The sequence below is a fragment of the Amphiura filiformis genome, chromosome 7 (assembly GCF_039555335.1).
Source record: "Amphiura filiformis chromosome 7, Afil_fr2py, whole genome shotgun sequence".
NCBI lineage: Eukaryota > Metazoa > Echinodermata > Ophiuroidea > Amphilepidida > Amphiuridae > Amphiura > Amphiura filiformis.
Genome location: NC_092634.1, coordinates 18,243,788 through 18,263,760, shown reverse-complemented (window position 1 = coordinate 18,263,760; position 19,973 = coordinate 18,243,788). Strand labels below are relative to the sequence as shown.

Genomic DNA, 19,973 nt, shown 5'->3' with positions numbered 1-19,973 from the left:
GACTAATGTGATGGACGTTGTCACCTCTGGTGACATCATGCGCGCATTCCAATGGCGGAATAATGGGCATCTGTTTGAACGAGGAGACGAAGAATCTTTATTCCACAAAACGTCCCTATGCCTTTAGAATGGTCGCTAAATGGTTTAATTGGTATCGGGAAGGTATCAGAAAGATAGTTACGAAAGAAGGTGCACGGAAGTGATGCTTGAGCGAAATAATAGTCAAAGATGGCCGACGTCTTGCGGGACTGAGGAATTCCAATTGTAATAATAAAGTCAGTTGGGTACTCCATAAATGACTTAACGAAATTTAGACAGGCAACACACAAGACACCGTTTTAGGTATCAGGTGTTTTATGGGGTACCCGTGCGGCCGTTCCTTCTTTTGATTCCCCCACCCCCATGAAGGACAATCGTCTTCTAAGCCTAGTAATTTAATTATTCAACCCTGCGCATCCATGAATCATTCTCCCAGAAACATTTTCATGATATCTTGCAAAACCAATTAAACCATTTGGCGACCAATATAAAGGCATCTGGACATTTTGTGGATTAAAGTTTGTTCTTCTCTGCATTCAATCATTGTAAGCACTGGAATACCGCATGGTGTCAACATAGTGGACACCTTCAATCCTATTGAACAGCCTTATCTTGCTTATTTCATCCAAAGAACATTGCCATCTAGTACATGTACGTAATGTTAAATCAACAGGATATTATGTTCCAGTCTTCAGTCAATTCACTCCAAGAAAGTTTGAAACTTGTCCAATTACATCCTGTAAGTTAGGGATGCACCATTAGATTCTCAGGGGGAATGAGAGTTTGGGTCGGGCGGAAAGTTTTTTTTTTCTCTCAAAAACCTCTCATGCCCCACTGGAAATCGAATGGTGCGCCCCTTACAGCTGTCGAATTCTTCTTTTTTTCAGCGACGTTGCAATACTTTTGGCCAGTGTTTACTTACCACACGACACTCCGAAATCGTTCCAATGATTTTGGTAGCGATAATCTCCCCATCCATCATGCGAACATTCACTCAAGGTCTTCTCATTCCCAGTACATTTAACATACCTAAGTAATATCGCGCCCTTTCCCTTCCAAACCAAGAGCTTTCATAACCTTTGGCACCTTCAGTATGGAATCCAAGTTGACGACATACTACCATAGCGGCTTTATCCTTCCATGAACCACGTGTACCATCTATTGTACCCCATTCGTTATCATGATACACCTCAACACGGCCTTCTGCTATATGTCTGCCTCCAACCAAACGAATGGCGCGGGCTGAAATATATTACAGATAATCTTATTACATGGCAAACTGTGACTAGTGTTCATACTGCAATTTACGAAATATGGAGAAAAAAACTTAAATTTTAAATAATTTCATGTAAATATCCAAAATCTCAGCTTAAGCGGACGGGTCAATATCATAGATTAAAATAAGCTATGGTCAATACATTATAGGAATTTGTTATCGTAAGATGGTTTCACACAGTACAAAGACTAATAAAATAAATCAACAAGATATAAACATGATAAATGGATTATGATGGGCATGTCGGTATCTCGTGGAAATTTTGTATTTCACTTATAATGTAAATTGGCTGTGTTTTATATTATGTGGACAGTGCAATTCGAAACAGAAAAAAATTCACATGTCATAATATATCATGTATATATATATCCACCAAAAAAACGGTGACAACGTAAAGAAAGCAGCAAGTTTAAAAAGCCCCCACCTCGGCTCACTTTTTGAAACTTGGTCCCATTTGTAAAAGATACTGATTTAATCTTTGTCATAATTATCAACTTAAAACATTTCCAGAAGTGTTATGTATCTTTAATGTGCCGATGCGATATTAAGTTGTTAGCATTCTGGAACGATCAGAAAGGTTATTATGTTGTTCTTGGCCAATATCCTATATATGTTTTGTTTTATAATAATTATTAAGTTCATGACCAATGATTGAATTAAACGAATAACAAGTAGGCATGTTAATGGCAATGATGCTATTGTTTAAACGTTATAAACACCGATTTGCTGTTGATATTCAAAATGGGACCAAGTTTCAAAAAGTGAGCCGAGGTGGGGCTTTTTAAACTTGCTGCTTTTACGTTGTCAACGTTTTTTGGTGGATTTTCTTTTTTTTTATGAATGTAGTCAAGCAGCCCTAAGCTTGGAGAGTCATCGGGTTACGAAGTACTCCATAAAACGAATAAAACGAAAAATAGATGTTTGAAATTATGTTATCCTTGATTAATGACAGTAAATAATGTAATAAAACTTTACCAGCCGTTTATTTTGAAATAATTCGCGGTGTGTGGTTCTTTGTAGCCCTGCGGGGCAATCTAGTTGGATATCCAAATTTCGCGGTTGATAGTTGTATTTCCCTATTAAGCGGCGGTTGTTGGCGGTCTTTCCAACTTCAAATTGAAACTATATGTAGCAAGGCTTATACTACGGAAGCGTCTAAGTGCCACGACTTAGCAAGATAATTATGTTTTAGTGGTTTTTGTAGCCCTGCGGGGCAATCTAGTTGGATGTCCAAATTTCGCGGTTGATAGTTCTTTGTAGCCCTGCGGGGCAATCTAGTTGGATTTCCCTATTAAGCGGCGGTTGTTGGCGGTCTTTCGCGGTTTGTAGTTTTAATTTCCCTCATTCTTCATGCCCTACCCTCAATCGGGGTTAATTTATAGTTTAAGCTTGTTGGATAACTATACTTCGCGGTGTGTGGTTCTTTGTATCCCTGCGGGGCAATCTAGTTGGATATCCAAATTTCGCAGTTGATAGTTATTTAGATTTATAGATCTAGTTGGATTTCCCTATTAATCGGCGGTTGTTGGCGGTCTTTCGCGGTTTGTGGTTTTGATTTCCCTCATTCTTTATGCCCTACCCTCTATCGGGGGTTAATTTGTAGTTTAAGCTTGTTGGGTACTTCACAGTGTGCGGTTGTCTCTATTGAGCGGCGGTTGTTGGTTGTCTTTCGCAGTTTGTGGTTTTAATTTGTTGGATATCCAAATTTCGCGATTTGTGGTTCTTTGTTACCCTGCGGGCCAATCTAGTTGGATATCCCTAGTGAGCGGCGGTTTTTGGCGTTCTTTCGCGGTTTGTGGTTTTAATTTCTCTACTTGTTCAGGCCCTGGCCTCTATCGGTGGCTAATTTGTATTTTAAACTGGTTGGATATCCATATTTCGCGGTTTGTGGTTCTCTGTAGCCCTGCGGGGTAATATAGTTTGACATCCCTATTGAGCGGCGGTTGTTGGCGGTCTTTCGCGATTTGTGGTTTTAATTTCCCTCTTTCTTCAAGCCCTGCTCTCTATCGAGGGTTAATTAAATAGCTTAAGCTTGTTGGCTATCAAAATTTCGCGGCTTGTGGTTCTTTGCAGCCCTGTGGAAAATCTTGTTGCACATTCCTATAGGCTGTGCCAAGTTGTTCTGTGTGTCTGTGGTGGGGACAGTCCCTCCTGTCAATAGGCCTTTGTGTATTTTTGCCGCTTTGCTCATTTGTCTTTACGTATGACTTTAATGGCCTTCCATATTTGGTTGTCTCTTTTTGGATACGTTTTTGTCCCTGCTGGCCTTCCATATTAGTGGAACAATTTTTCACACCTATAGAGTGTATGCAACAAACCAACCGGAACGGTATAACAATTAAAATGACCGTCATGTAGGAATACAGTTCTACGATAGCTGAAGATGACAGAGGGACAGGTCTCTAGATCGATTCAACAACCATTCATACATATTACATGTTTTATTGTCCTATTATCATACCAGAGAAGATGTAAAGAAAGGAGATAGATCCAGCTATCCTCAAACAAAATATGTGTGTTGCCGCTCATTCAAAAGCAATCACGCTATTTAGGTTTAACAATAAAATACAACAAAAGGGTTCGAACCCATGACGGGTGTGATACACAAGTTGCTGCTTACTAGTTTTAGGGAAAGGTCAGTGTCTGTATACCATCAATACTATGCATACCATGCATGCAGATCCTAACATCCAGTTTATTTCAAATAAAATATGACCGAAGTTCCATGGCAAATAATAATTTTGCACGCTTGGTTACGCTTTCAACCTCTACGATTTATGATACAGACTATTTTCAATTATCAAAATATCTTTATTAGGTTTGCAGGAAATGACAGGAAAATACATTAAAACAGTAAAATATAGATGATCAAAAATCATCCCGTTTCTAACAAAATCCTAAAACACTCTCCTAAATAATTAATATATGTTCCAAAATGAGCGGATTTTTTTGGAATCTTTACAAAACTACATTTCTTTCTTATAGTATCCACGTGTGGTATCCCTGCAGAGCAATATCAGGTACTTAACACACACGTGTCATACTTTCAAGGAATTATCTATAGAAACATTGGATATGGTTTCAATTCTGGAGTGAAAATTAATCAACCGTAGTCGGCAACACACATCACATCAAAGGCTACTTTCAAGTAGATGTGTAACTACTTGAGAATAAAGGACTATGAATAGGTGCGACAGGATAACCTACGGGATTATCTCAAGGATATAATTCCGTTCTTCCTCCTTCTTTTTCAACTTTCCTGATCATACGAATCGTCCTGTGGTAGGACAGAACTTTATTTAAATGAGAAAATATTGGTAACCTGATCTAGTTTCTTGTGTTATTCAGATTGTTGTGTTGTTCAGATTTAAATAAATAAAGAAAGTAATAAAGAGATTTCTTTTATTATTTGTTCTGCTAGCGGCTGCACTATAGGTTTTTGTTTTTAAATAGGCCCTTAATATAATAAATAATAAACCTGAGAATCAAACATCTTGCTTTGATAAAAAAAATCACAATAGAGCTGGATGATTAAAATTGTGTTATCCTTGATTAATGACAATAAAATTATTGTTTAATACAATATTGAAAAAAAAAACCAGTTGGTCATCGGGTTTCGAACTCGGCGCCCCGGATACGGAGTCGAACGCCGAAACCATTGAGCTACGGGACTCCGATATAAATTGCTGTATCGAAGTACATTATTTATTATATGAATGGGTGCATCGTCCGGAAAGAACAGAAGAATTGTGAAAAACTTGATTTTTTTGGCGAATGGGGCTCAGAATGTTTACGTAGGGTATCTCAGAAAATGCTAGGGTATAATTGGAAGTAAATCTGAAAAAGTAGTGTGTAGGTGATTGCCCGCTAGTGCTGTAGCCTTGTCCAAAAATTCTGGATCAGCATTATTTTCCACTAATTTTCGCTATGAAATACCGGGTGAAATAAAGCAAAAGTGTTTGTTTATTATTAAACAATGGTTGACTGTAGGATTGGTGTCCCTTTTTGAATTAATGAGTTGTCAAGATATTAAATTTGGGACTCTAAATAACATTAAACATGGTTTTAGATACACTTTGTACCCAGCGAAAAATATCATAGAACAATAGAAGTCAAGTGTTTTAATGTTAGGTGTAAATATAGTCTCGCGGGAGCATCTTATTAGTCTTCTTTAACAGTCTTTTTAAAAAAAAAAAACTTGCTGGTCACGGCTACCGCGTGACTCTAATATATTTGCTATCCTAATCTTTCACCTGTTTTAACCAATCAATAGCATAATATCTGGTTACTGACTGGTTAAAACAGTTGAAAGATTAGGATGACGAATATAGATGACCTGTGATATTGTTTTTTCACAATTCTTTCAGCTTCGATTTGATAATGCACTGTCCACGTAATGTAATATTATTAATAGTTAGTTAACGATTGCGATATAATGAGATGAGATGAGATGAGATGAGGTGGATGAGATAAGATAAGACATAAGATTAGATTAGATAAGATAAGATAAGATAAGATAAGATAAGATAAGATTATAAGATAAGATAAGATATAAGAGAAGAAAAGAAATACAAGGTATAAGATATAAGATAAGATATAAGATGCGATGCGATGCGATGCGATGCGATAAGATAAGATAAGATAAGATAAGATAAGATAAGATAAGATAAGATAAGATAAGATAAGATAAGATAAGATGCGATAAGATAAGATAAGATAAGATAAGATAAGATATAAGAAAAGATATAAGATGAGATGAGATGAGATTTTTTAAAATTTATTACGGTATAAAAATCCAGAAATACAGTCAGAAAACTGAGACATCTGGTTAACAATGCAAACATCAAAAAACATAGAAATATCAAAAACACATTTTGACAAACAACAAATCAAGAATTTAAAAGATTCACAACTGCAGGAATTGTTGTTTTTTTGTAGCGAGTCTCTTGCATCTAGGCGGGTAAAGTTGTTGAGCATTCCTGGGGTTTTTACCGTGTCTTTTGGAGCAGGGAGCATCATGTTGTGACGCTCTGATTCCAAGGAGATGTTCCCGCCTTTCAACAAGAGAACAGAGCTCAAGTGTCTTCAGAGCCTCTGAATACGAGCTGTACTGGTTACCGAGTATTATACGGCAGGCGCGCTTTTGGACAAGTTCCATCTGGTCAGCTTGTTGTTTAGTGATACTACTGTGCCACAGAGGACTGACATATTCTAATACCGGACGGACGTACATTTGGTAGACCGAGGTTGGCACACCAAGTGTGCTGAGGCTTGTGGATCAACGTCTAGGCGTTGTGCCTGTGCGTAGCGCACTATAAATCACTGCGATTTTTTAAAACTTTTTAGATCACTTGCAGAAGCTCTGAATCGCTTAAGAACATAGAACTTTGAAGCCTTTGTAATCATTTGACCAACTTGAATATCCCACTGGAGATTGTTTTGAATTGTGACTCCCAGAAGTTTCATACTGTTTGCCATTGATAGTAAAAACTGGAAACTGGGGTTCATTTCTTAGAGAACAAATATGCATAATGTGACATTTCTCTGGCTTGGGAACCATATCATTTTCATTGCACCAAGTCCCAAGTTGGTTAAGATCATTTTGCAACAGAGAGCTGCCTTTGGACTTCACACAATTTCCCCAAGGGTAAAATCGTCCACATATTTCCACCGCAGTGAGGCTACAGCAGAAAAAATTATCGGGCCAAAGTTGGTCCCTTGCGGAACACTACCCAATACGTGGAGAGATGAAGACGACTTACCTTGAATCATAACAGTCTGTTTACGATTGGTTAGAAAATTGCATATGACCGGTATTATAGATCTACGGACACCAATATCAATCAATTTCGTGATTGCTACATTATGGTTGATCCTGTCGAAGGCCTTAGTGAAGTCGATTGCACATAATGACGCATAATGGTCTGGCTTATCAACTCCTCTAAGGACTGTGTCGACAAGATGAACCAAATAATGCGTGGTGGAACTATTCGGCAAATTGCCATATTGTTTGGGGTCAATATGCGGAGAAAATATTTTTCAAAAATTCTACCAAACAACTTCGTGAGACTTATAGGCCTCAGTTTATCAAGAGTCTTGGCAATTTTAACCTTAGGCACTTGTGTAATTGACGAAGTTTTTCCAAACCCCTGGGAATATAGCCGCATTCAAACATGAATTAAAAATGTGAGTGAGTGGCATTGTTAGTTCAAAAGCAAATTCTTTCACAATTTTCAATGTAATGTCGTTTGGGTGTGTTGCCTGATGAGATGATATGAGATGAGATGAGATGAGATGAGATGAGATGAGATGAGATGAGATGAGATAAGATGAGATGAGATAGACTAAATTTATTTCACATTTTTATATAAAAAAAGAATGCAGGAGATGCTCAGGAGACTTGACGGCCTGAAGTGAACACCACATTTAGAATAACGTTATATTCTTTTCACATCGTCTCCATCAAGCACCTATTAGAGACATTGCGATTTTCCAAACGTAGACCGTACGTTTTCACGTACCTTTTCTTCCTTTCTTTTTCTTTTTGTCTTTCTCCTCTCCCTACAATCTCGATCACCCATCCGCTTCTCCTCTTTTCACTACATCGATTGCCCCTACTGGCTTTTAAAATGGATATTCGTGATATTAAGAAACCCATTTGACTTTATTGAACAGGCCTATAACCATGATAACAACATATAGGCCTACTGCGACTATAGAAAGTGACACAGATATACCTATATAGTGTACATAGCAGCCATGGCACGTTGTTACGGGTAACTCTATTGAATTGATTAAATAAGGCGCCTAAATAAAGGTGGGTGGTAAATAATTGTACTTCGACGGTAAAGTGTGATTTTGTGTGCTGGCGAACACTCAGTCACACCCTTGGGTTGAATGAGTACAATAGGTACCTCTCGCTCAAGTGGGCGCTTTCACATATCATTCTTTTGATCACTTATTGACAGTAGCCTGCCTGGTAAAGCGTTAATTAATACGCTGTCAGGTTAGTTACCGATTTAATGGCGGATCTCTTTTGTCCTAAACAAAAGGTACCTCTCGATGAATAGCTTGGCGGAAAATCTAATCGGCACAAAGTTACATAATCCATTGCGCCTCCACGAATATGATAGCTCCGTGGTTGCACCCCGGGTTGCACATGCAGGTACTTCTTTTGAAAATCCTAAACAACAAGGCATAGCAGTCGTTGATAAGATATGCATCTTATAGAACACGGATAACCTCTTATTCAAAAATTGTATTCATCTATTTCTATGGTAGATAATCCGATTATGACGTCACTTCGCCAGCGTATAGAGTAGAAATACAACAATACGTGTACTGTGCTGCTCACAATACATATCGCTTCTGACTGCATCGTGCATGGTACATTGGTCCGAGCAATGTATAGGGAGCTTGTCATCATTGTAGGCCTATAGTCCCCGGGGTATAGAAGTTGGAATTCCCCTTTTATTCAAGATTCAAGATTTTTGCATATAACCCCAAGAAAAAGAAAATGGAAGATTAGATTACCATAAAAACAAAACAGTACCATAATCTTTATCGGGTTTCTATGTAAAATAGTGGCGGCACCAGGATTTTTTCCGGGAGTGGAAAATCAACAAATTGTGCACAAAATTGTCGCAAAAGGTGGAAATTTACGTAATTTTGGTGTGTTTTTGCCTCTAAAGGGGGGCCAAAAAGGGGAAAGAAAAATATTTAGGGGGCCACTGCCAAAGAATACTTGCCCTCCCTTCCTTTTTTGACCTGTCAACAAATCTGTTCCCCCTATAATAATTCACCACCTCGAGGATACACAAAATTATTGCCCCACCCTTCACCTGTACAAAAAACACATGATATTTTGATTATAACATTCGTAGGGAAACACTTGTCCTCTACGTTTCCTTTACCTAGACATGAGGTAAAATCAGCATATTTCAACGTGGAACGTACGTTTTAATGCTACGTTGAGTCCAAAATGAGAAATCGCAATGTCATTTTTTAAACGCAAAGTATCACACACATTTCAATGGACAATCTTTGCGTATGGATATTACGTTTAAATTTAGTCAACTTTTAATACATCGCTGTAGCTTTATTATAATGATTTGTTACAAACAAAAGGGATCATAATAATAATTAGACTTTCCTTCGTATGTTCATTATCTTTGACTGTCTTTAACATAATGCGAAATGGACACATTTTGTGCATTTTCAACAATGTATCTACGTTCATTAGAAAATCTTCAAAACTGGCTAAATACGTGACCTCGCTTCGATTTAGTGATGGGCGTTTTGGCAACCCCAAACACGGCTGTCAATGCTGCAGTGAAGAAGGCAACGGGATACCACTTCACTTATTGTTTCCCAAGAATAATCATGGACGTCCGATACCTACGTTTGGAAATCGCAATGTCTCGAATATATTTTGTGCCAAACGGATTGGGTTCCGACGACGGGTTTACTCTTATAATATTATATCAGCTACCGTCCCTTACCTTGGTTTGCCTCATTTATAGCAGTACATCTTAAGGCACATGATACAACTATAAAGATGTACATAGATATACCCATCTTGTTAAAGTGGCTGCTACGACGCATTACTCCATAACGACATAAATAAAGGAGTAATGATGCTGAACACGTAACGAACAACGACACTGATTACTTGCACAACTTGCATTTGGCGAACCGGAGTTTTATGGAAAGCTAACCGTGTCATAACGTCCAGTTAGCTGCGCGTAGATAATTATAAGTTACGTGCAGTTATTTGACCAATTATTAGAAAGCGTCATTATTAATCTCATGATTGAGTAGTGAGATGCACGTAGTATAATTAATAGAGCTATCTTCTGTCACAATTATTTTGTTGTTAATTTACATGAGTGAAAATGTGCCTATGTAGTGAAGTAATAGTAGGTTAGTAGCCTAGTTGTATACTTTGTACTTTGATTACACCTGTATGTTGGGTATATCAATAAACACGACCTTTCTTAGGTGATATGATTTTGATTCTGTATAATTTTAAGTTAGCATGCTATGTGTACATGTATTTCCCTTGTTTTATTATAAAGGCTGCACAAAGAGTAACACAGCTGTTATAAATATGCCTATAGCTTCAGAACTTGTATTCACAATGCTTTGACATTATACTGCGCCAAGAAAGTATCCTTACACTTGGAAAAATAATCACAACTTCAAAACTGAACCATATTGGGGTAAATTTGTTTTTTCAATAGATGCACTATCTAATCCGGCACATTGTGACACCCCATTGAATCCAATGTGACTTCAAGAAGCAAAGTTACAAGCATTTGATTAGACGAAGGTCCAGTCTTAAAAGTGACACACTGGCCTATTCAAAACTCCACGGACTAGACATCTGGTTTGAGAGTGGTAAATGGCTAATTTGTGTGTACCTTTGATTTAAAACAAAAGGAACAGAAGAAAACTGAAGAAAACTGAAACAAAAGAGAGTACAGAGAAGTAAAAACTGTAATAAATAATGCTTTAAATAAAGCTTCATTGAAGAAACTGTGTAGTCTCTTTGTTGCGCTTGTTGGAATCTTTCTGCGCCTCGTATAGGCCAATTTCGTCTATTCAATTGCTTGTAACTTTACTTCTTGGGGTCACATTGGATTCAATGTGGTGTCATAACGTGCAGGATTAGATAGTGCACCTATTACAAAAACAAATTTACCCCAATAAGGTTCTGTCAGTTTTGTAATTGTGATTACTTTTCCAAGTGTAAGGATACTTTCTTGGCGCAGTGTCCACATTTCTCCAATTTTGTTTAATAATATTAACAACACAGCAGTGTTTTGAAAGGAAAATACCCAAAGTTAAAAGTTGCAGTTATTTGTATTGAATTGATTTTGAAGTGAGTGGGAAGATAATGGCGGGCTTTACGTGCTACAATGTTTGGATAATATGACGCTGTAAACTGCATCTTTTAAATTCGGGTGTTTTTCTTTAATAGCACTACTGTGTTGTTAATATTGAACGACATTGGACAAATGGGATATCAAAATGCGCGTAAATAAACCATTCTTCTATGACAAAACATTGTAAATACAATTAATAAACATATCTTAAAATAATGTCAATCAAAATGAACCAAAATTACACACAGGATTACTTTAATACTCTACTCAAAACACATGTCAGTAACCAAGCAGTTGTCCAACTGACACAACAGCAAAATGCACTGTCATGGGACAGCTTCCAGGACTTCCTCCACTTTCACAGCCCAACATTTGGCACCCAGCACAAAAAATCTGTGAGAATGTGCACAATATCCTTGCACAGATGATAAAACGGGGCTGCTTTCTGCTTTTCATACACTTTTTTCATGAAACAGGGCTGGGCTTTGAATGTGGTCCAGAAAGCTGTTCCATGTCAGTGCATTTTGCTGTTGTGTCAGTTGGATAACTGTTTGGTTACTGACATGTGTTAAGAGTAGAGTATTGAAGTAAACCTGTATGTAATTTTGGTCGAATTTGATGGACAGGATTTCAAGATATGACCTTGTGAAAAATTATAAGTTTCTTTTTGAGCTCAGTTTAGTTCAGAAGTTATATAGCCTTATTTATAACGAGTGTGTTACTTTTTGTGCAGTCTTTACATGACTAGCAGTGTTAAGCGATAAACAACTCTTTCTCCAGGGAACAGGCTTCTTTAATACTGCTCCGATGTATATGACAGAAGTGTGGTTTTCATAAACCCAGTAAACTCCAGCAATTCGACAGAAGAACTTTAATCCTTTGATGAGGAAGAGCACATTTGTGTGCTCGCAATCTTCTTCGTTGCTGTATTAAAATAGTTCAATTATTGGCTATATAAACTGGTTAAAATGTACTTCTTTTTTTGAAGTACGAGGTTAGAAAAGACCATCACACACATGTGGAGTTTACAATCTCCCATGACATTCTGTAATCAGCAAACTCCAGCTCTCACATTTTATACTCACAATCTATTAATAGACCATTCGGTCACATTTACTTCCTGGGGGACTTTCCAAAATGATCTCCATTTCACAATCCAAGGGAATTTCCCCTGATGGTGCAACTATGCACTGAATATTAAGTAATATGGAAAATCCCCTATGATATTAATAACTCTGATTCAGTTTGTTTTGATCAACTGATGAATGAAAGGGAATTCCCCTAGAACATGCCATAACACACAAACTCTTGCAAGTGCAAGGGGGTTTCCGATCTCATAAAATACTTTCAGCTTGTAAACAAAGTTAAATTAAATTAAATTACTCAGGGCACATCACATCATAGTTTGCTAATCAATGAAAGATTTATCGTATGGGCCTTATATTATAGTTTTGTCAGAGTTTCCGTGATATAAGGTGCATTCATAGCGAAAATTCTCACAAAACTATGATATATAATAGCCCAGCCCTGTATGATGTGTCTTCAACATTTAAAATATATGCTTATAGAAAGTTCGGGAAAATCTTTCAATTTGCGAACTATATTACTTCGATAACAATAGCCAGCGAGTGACTAGCGTTCTGAGTCGATAGCTGCACAGAAGTTGAAATAAGCTCGCTGCCCGCACTAGCTGCACATTGTGACATAGCTAACCATAAGAATAGGTGGCCTAATTATATGAAGGTGGGAAATAAGCCTCAGAGTGAGACGAAATCAAAACAACTGGCGGATGTTGCCAGCAGGCACGGAGCCAAACAATTTACCCGGACCTCTGACTTCCATGTTCAAAGTTGACGCTGCAAAGCTAAACCTTTCCATGGGAAAAGTAACATGTTCTTTTATAAAGCTCTAGTACACAAAGCAACCCCGGGTATTCTTAATTTTTTTTGTTCGGGGGATGTGCCACGCAGAGTTTTGGATGCTGACTTTCTCTATACCTAGTTTTTGCTTTTTTTTAACATCTCGTCAGTATCACAAAAAGCATCCAAATTTGCCAAAATTGGGCGCTTTTAAGACAATTTGTCCAAATGGGCCAATCTTCACTGAAAATCCACACATCGATATACTAAAATCGCTGAAAAGATATCCCAGTACACCTTCAACAAGAGAGGACCCTCCGGGAAGCTTAATTTCTTTCTGCAAACATAATAGGCCGCTACAACCAATGGGCCGCAATCCACCTGACCTTTAGGGTTAGGGTTTAGGGTTAGTGCTAGGGTTAGTGTATTGCGGCCCATTATGTTTGCAGAAAATAAATTCGCCTCCGTGAAGCAAACGCGACCTTGAATGTCAAGCTATGAGCCAAAATGGTCTTACTTCATCGCTGGCATCGTTCTACTCAACAATCAATCATAGCTCAATATTTGACCTCAAGTTGTGTGTATGAGTTTTTGTACCAACACAACCATAGGTTATTCTTTGAAAGTAGAAGCATAGATGAACTCCTGGATGGGGCAGCTTTAATTAGCACGAGGCCGCATTGATATGAAAATAGCGTATTGTTATTTAAATTTGTGCCCAGACGTATTGAGGGTGACAGTCATGTAATCCAGACGGAGAATGGCTGCATATGCCGGGCATGTCAATTTGCTGAGTGAAGGCTGATAATCACCTTTCTGTAAAGGTAATAAGCTAGTATATTTCGTGGCACGAAATATACTAGCTTATTACCTTTATAACAAAAAAAATAGTATCATATTAAATATATTAAGTGTATAAACTTTGAAATTTACATGAATTTGAAGAGCAGAGCTTCGAAATCTAGCTAAGTCAGGTGATGTGAAATTCTGCTGCGTGACCCCCTCTGCGTGGTAGAATTATATTCATAAAACATTGAATTTAACAGATATCATGGGCAGCCAACCACGATTTATCAGCATTTAAAATATATGTTAATTAACAAAGATAAATAATAAAGAGTACAAATGGCAATTAACTAGTAAACAAGCCTGAAATCTTAAAATGTTGCCACGTGATTTCCCGAACACATGATATTATATGTCAACATATAGTACATGTGACCACTATTCAGATTTACCGTAAATATTTGGAGTATGCTTGCACATCATGCACATACACTGTGCATTTCTTTACCTCCGTATAAAATCAATAATTCATGCTGGGAGCCAAGTAACATTGTCTGCTCAATGCAGATTGGTATTTTATTTTACTTGAGAGCATAATAGAAATACATAAGACGAATCATGGCGCCATGATGGAAGGTCAGGTCGGGTATCAAAGGTTATTATAACTTAAATACTACTTGTATTTCCCACCTTGCCTCTGTCACATATTTCCTTCATATTATTGACAGCAAGTCCTAATTTTGACTTTGCTATTGCAAAATGTCATTTCATATCAAATTAGTAGACTTTCTTTGAAAAAACATATCACTGGTGCCTGATGGGAATACCCGTCCGCCATTTCATTTAACTGGATCGTTTTCGCCCGGTTTGTGCCCAGATGTATTGGGGGCGTGCTATACTCTCATTGAACAGGCAAATTAGTTCGCAAAACTAACAACGTTGTTATTTGCCAAACTCAATTAACATGATCCAAGGGGTCGAACATGAATTATTCATAACGAGCTATAACGGATCGATAACTGGCCTCACTTTCTAGCTAGTAAACCAGCTGAATTTTTCATAGATTTTGCGTTGCTAATAGAACAACCGTGAATTTAGTGTCACCCCCTTGGTAGAAGCACAGACTGGTAGAAGCATATTGGAATTAAGGAGCTGATTGCCGGGGGGAGGGGGTGTGGGTGTGGGCTCCAACAAAAGTTCCATGCAAGCTCTAAGTTGAGATCTTCGTGTTTACTATTAAACATTTCAATTTACACGCATTGCTCTGACTCATTAATTTGGTAAATTTGAGCAGGTAAATGAGGAGAAAAATACAAAATGCACGTTTAATGTATATTGATGGTAATATATATAGAAATAAAGAAGGGGAGCAAAGAAATTTTGGCTGAAGCGGAATTCGAACAGGCGACCTCAGTCAGACCAGTGTTCTACCATCTGAGCTATCCAGCCCTATGATAGATGGTGGTGATCTCAATTTCCTCAATTTGCTCGTGTGCAGGCCAGAGCCATGAAATCGTGCTGTCGTTTGGCCGGGGGTTTATACAAAATGCTGTCAAAGACATTCAGCCAAGTTCATGAAAGGACTCAGCTTTTCCCATAATGCATTTGGAAATAGAGCTTTAAAATACTGCAATCGTATTTACTTTAACTTGGATACGCTATATTAATATCAAATTCGAAATACCAAAATATACCAGACATTATGTTGAAAGTATTGCTTCCATTTGTCACAAAATACCGAAATAACCGGGTCAATTTGAACCATTATAAAGTAGCTGACAATCTGAGACGAATATTCGTCTCAGCTGACAATACAATGATTATCTAAGCTATGATACACTACTAAAGCTTTAGTTTATTATTCTTCAGTTTAATGATGTCAGTAGAAAGCAGTCAAACCTTTTGTTAGCTACAACCTTGCAGGATGTTTCAAAATGATTGGTACCCATTAGTTTTAGTGTCTAAGCAAATGAAACGACTGTTTCTTCCAAATTCAACATTATATCAGCTTCAAAAGACTACAATTTATATGACCCTTTATAATATAAAGGTGGATGTTATGCTGCATTTTGATGTAGCAGTCTTGGCCATAGTCATTGGATAGTGATGGGTACCAATCATTTTGATACACCCTGTATATTTCATATCTACCACACTCATAGAAATTGTTCGTTGGCATTACTCAGTAAGTTGATGTAAGTCGTTGCGTCAACTTTCCGAGTAATGCCAACGCGTACAATTTTGAGTAACGCTGACTCGATATCATTATGTTGGTCGCACTCATTCATGTCATTTGCACTTACTTTATTGAGTTGTTACAACTCAGAAAATGAAACTAGGTTAGCATAATTTTCTAGAGGTGTGCTATAGTATACAAAACTTTGCACTGATTACAAAAATAAATATTTGAATACTGCTAATTGTGCAGAAAATGATCCAATTACGTGAATTAAGTAACAAAGTACCAAATTGGAATAACTCAAAACAATAAGTACCAGTAACTTAATATGAACGAGTTACATCAACTTACATGTTGAACTTGAATTCAGAAGTTGGCATTACTTAAAAAGTTGACGCAACGACTTACATCAACATTTTAAGTAATGCCAACAAAGTTGATTAGTTGACGGATCTTTTTGAGCTTTTTCAGCATTTTTTAAGTTCGGATAACTAAAATGAATTTTGTTTTGGCAACTTTTACACTATTTTTGAGTTGTCCAAACTTACTCCTTTTGAATTGCGCCAACAAGGCGACCAAGTCATTTCTATGAGTGCACACTCAATAGGTCCTTCTTAACCACCACAGTGTTATTAAAAGCATGGGTCAAAATAATGTTGATATCCGTTTCTGCGCTTAATGATAATATACTTAGTTTATAATACTTCCTTCATGTGAATTACAAATGTGACTCCTTTTGAAATCTACACCCCTTGTGTGTGTGTGTGAGAATAAGGTCATGTCTTTCATAGCTAGGGGGTGTATGGATTTCAACTGGAATATCCTCATATCATCAGCATGAGTCGCGTAGGCCTGGTGTTATTATCCAGGGGTTATTACAAGCATAGGCAACAACAATATTGACATCGGTGTCCTTTTTTGATGTTGAAGTTATTAACCGAGCCAGTTGGGCCTACATTGAAACTTCAAGAAACACAAATTCGAACGAAGTTAACAAGTGGCGGCAAACTCCAGTTAAGAAAACAAATTAGAACATGTGCTGAAATCACAATTAAATTGATGATTTCATGCGAATTTTGGCGAATTACAAACAATTTGGCGATTTCATGCGATTTTATGCGTTTTTTTTATATATTATACAAAGGTTTTGCCGATTTCACTGATGCATGGTCGAAAACGTAACCGCCCGGCTGAAACATGAATATTAATGAACCACAAACGAGAAAGCAAGTCAACTAAATAACTTCAAAAGGTCAAGTGGCCTTGATATTTTCAGTATCAACATAAAACATCAAGGCCCCAGGGCCGGCAGGCCCGAGGCCTACGACTCCCATACGACGACTAAACACCCCAAGTTGGACCCCAATATAAGGGCCCCGCAGGGCAAGAAAGCAAGAGTAACCTTAATGTCAAACAGTAACCTTAATGAAACATTAACCAACAGTAACCTTAATGTAATTTGACACCACAGAATTACATTCTACTTTTAATATTAATATTTTAATCGAACGCGAAGAGGCTGGGGAGGCGCGTCCGGCAAGGTCTGCAGAGCTGGCACAGTATTTGTTCGCGGGCAACTCAACCCAAAGCTCTACGTGGTGTCGGATGGGTAACTCCAACTTGGGAAATGGGGAATAGGCTTGGATGCGAGGAATTCGGCTAACGGAGGATCATGTCAAGTTTTGGCCACGTTCTAGCCCTTCCACGGCTGACTCAGCCTGGTGTGGCTCTGAAAAGACACCGTTTGGTTTTTAAACACGCCTGCATGGAAATGAAATCGCCGTATGGGTTTTACAGAAAGAGACATATCATGATATACAACGTGGCATGAAGCTGATGGAAAATAACTAAGATGCAGTGAAGCATATAACGCGACGTTTTGCGACTGAATGAAGATATACAGGTACTATTTGACAAAGGAGTGAGTACTGGCGCAAATAACCTTTTGAGTTGAAAGCGCCGTTCAAATCTACAAAAACGAAAATAAAAAACGCAAGAAAGCTGGGGAGGTGCATTTTGCACAATTGCAAGCGGCTTTGCCTTCACCTTGTTATAGTGCTTATAAGCGTAACGAATGTATAACAACCAGCTGGGTCGACGATGATCGCTGCAGGTGGTGGCGGATACGATATTGCCATTTTTGACGTCGCTATTGGATTAGCACATAATCATGAAATCTTCACAAACAATACTAAATTTGTTATGTGGTGTCAAAGCAAAATTATTTTACTCTAAAACCGTTGGGGTTCGACAAAGTACCCCACTGTAAGTATGTTGTTTTCAATTTATAACTGCAAATCGTGTATTTTGAATGGGGCTGTCAGCCTTGTATTTTCGCCAGCCTCGAACGTCACGTGTTGTGTGTCCTATACCGCCTGGATTTAATGCGAAACATGAATTTACCAAAAAATGAATACGGATTCGGCTGTCTGCCGAAATCATAATGAATGATTTATTGTTATGTAAAACTGTGTTATTTTAAAGAAAAGTTGAATGATGGCGCTATTAATCTTAAATCGTGCTGGCATCTTTACAAGCGGTAGACACTTGTATAATGGTATTAGAACATCAGAAAAAATACTAACAAATGGCAAGAAAATTTTCAAAAAACTTTTTATCATGAAATGTAAGAAATACGGCATATTATCATGATTATTTGGCTAATTTAAATTTAAAATATATGTAAATAGCGCCCTCAATGTGGACACAAATGTACAGTTTACAGAATAAATAATTACCACAAAAAGCAGAAAAAATATGTGTATTAGTGTAATCGCTAAAAATATGTGTATTAGTGTGATAGCTGTTGGTATTGTCCAGGTCTAGAATTGAACATTATATAATGTTATTCGATAGAAAAATTAATAAATTAATCAAACAACCGTAAAATGGTGTAAACATGGTAACGTAAATAAATGATATTTTTAAAGTCGTTTTTATGTATATTTTCTCTAGTCATAACATGCATTCCAAACTATGGTAAGTGGCGGTACGTGTTCATGGAAAATTTACTATTTTATTCAACATGAAGACATTTTTTTTAAATGCATTTTTGGGTAAGTATTTCAAAACTGAAATTAAGTTTTATCCATTATCAGCTTCAAGGGTTTGGGTTTATTCCCCTTACAAGTTTAGTTTGAAAAATTTACGTTTTGTAATTTGAAGGTCAAGAGTCAAGACGGCCATTTTGCATTTGTAATGTCAGAAAACATCAAGATCATTAAAATCGGGACGCCTTTAAGGGGTCGGTCATCCACCTTTGCACAGTATTGTGGGGCCTGAGAGCACATCAGACACACCAACATGCATTCTCAACAAATAATTTTGATTTTTTTTGCGATAAATTTGCGATATAATAAGCTATAATACAAATTTTATGTTATTTTAAGTTTTAAGTATTTTTTATATTTAGCAGCTCGAAGTCAACTTTATAAATCTTATATGTATTTAATAAAAAAAATTACGAAAGGTCAAAATTTTCTTATGGACGGATTTTCATCCTTAAAAGTTGACTTCGAGGACTGTTAAATGTCCAAAATATAATGTTTGAATAACTTGTCATAAAATTTGTATTATATCGCAAATTTCAAAAACACAAAATTATTTGATATCAGAAAGATATTCCTCGTATTTAGAATGCAATTTGGTGTCTCCCAGGGTGTGTCTGATGTGCTCTCAGGTCCCACAAAAAAGACTGTGCAAACGTCGCTATCAGAGCCCTTAACCATTAGAGTAAATTATAGACATTTATACCCATAATGAAACTTCTCGGGAGGGCACATTGGGCCCTTAGGAATTATTGTCGTTGAGAATCGTGTTCAGTGGGAAAAATCACCCTTGAATCATCTTTCTATAATAATGTGGGCATCGTTTCCCACTTGAGCCCCGGACTTCAGTCCAGATCTGAGACTGATTATACCGACAATAAAACTGGTATGCTACTTTTT

The 19,973-nt window shown here is 37.3% G+C and overlaps 1 protein-coding gene across 1 annotated transcript in view; it reads right to left on the bottom strand.

The window, feature by feature from the left end:
• LOC140157692 (uncharacterized) overlaps positions 1–9,892 on the bottom strand; it is a 107,070-nt gene extending 97,178 nt beyond the window's left edge. Inside the window, exons 1-3 of the mRNA XM_072180931.1 lie at positions 9,817–9,892; positions 7,078–7,263; positions 1,069–1,281 (exon numbers count right to left, since the gene is read on the bottom strand). Of these exons, the coding sequence (XP_072037032.1) occupies positions 1,069–1,281; positions 7,078–7,263; positions 9,817–9,892 (475 nt within the window). The remainder of the gene's footprint in view (positions 1–1,068; positions 1,282–7,077; positions 7,264–9,816) is intronic.
• Between the last annotated feature and the right edge of the window lie 10,081 nt (positions 9,893–19,973).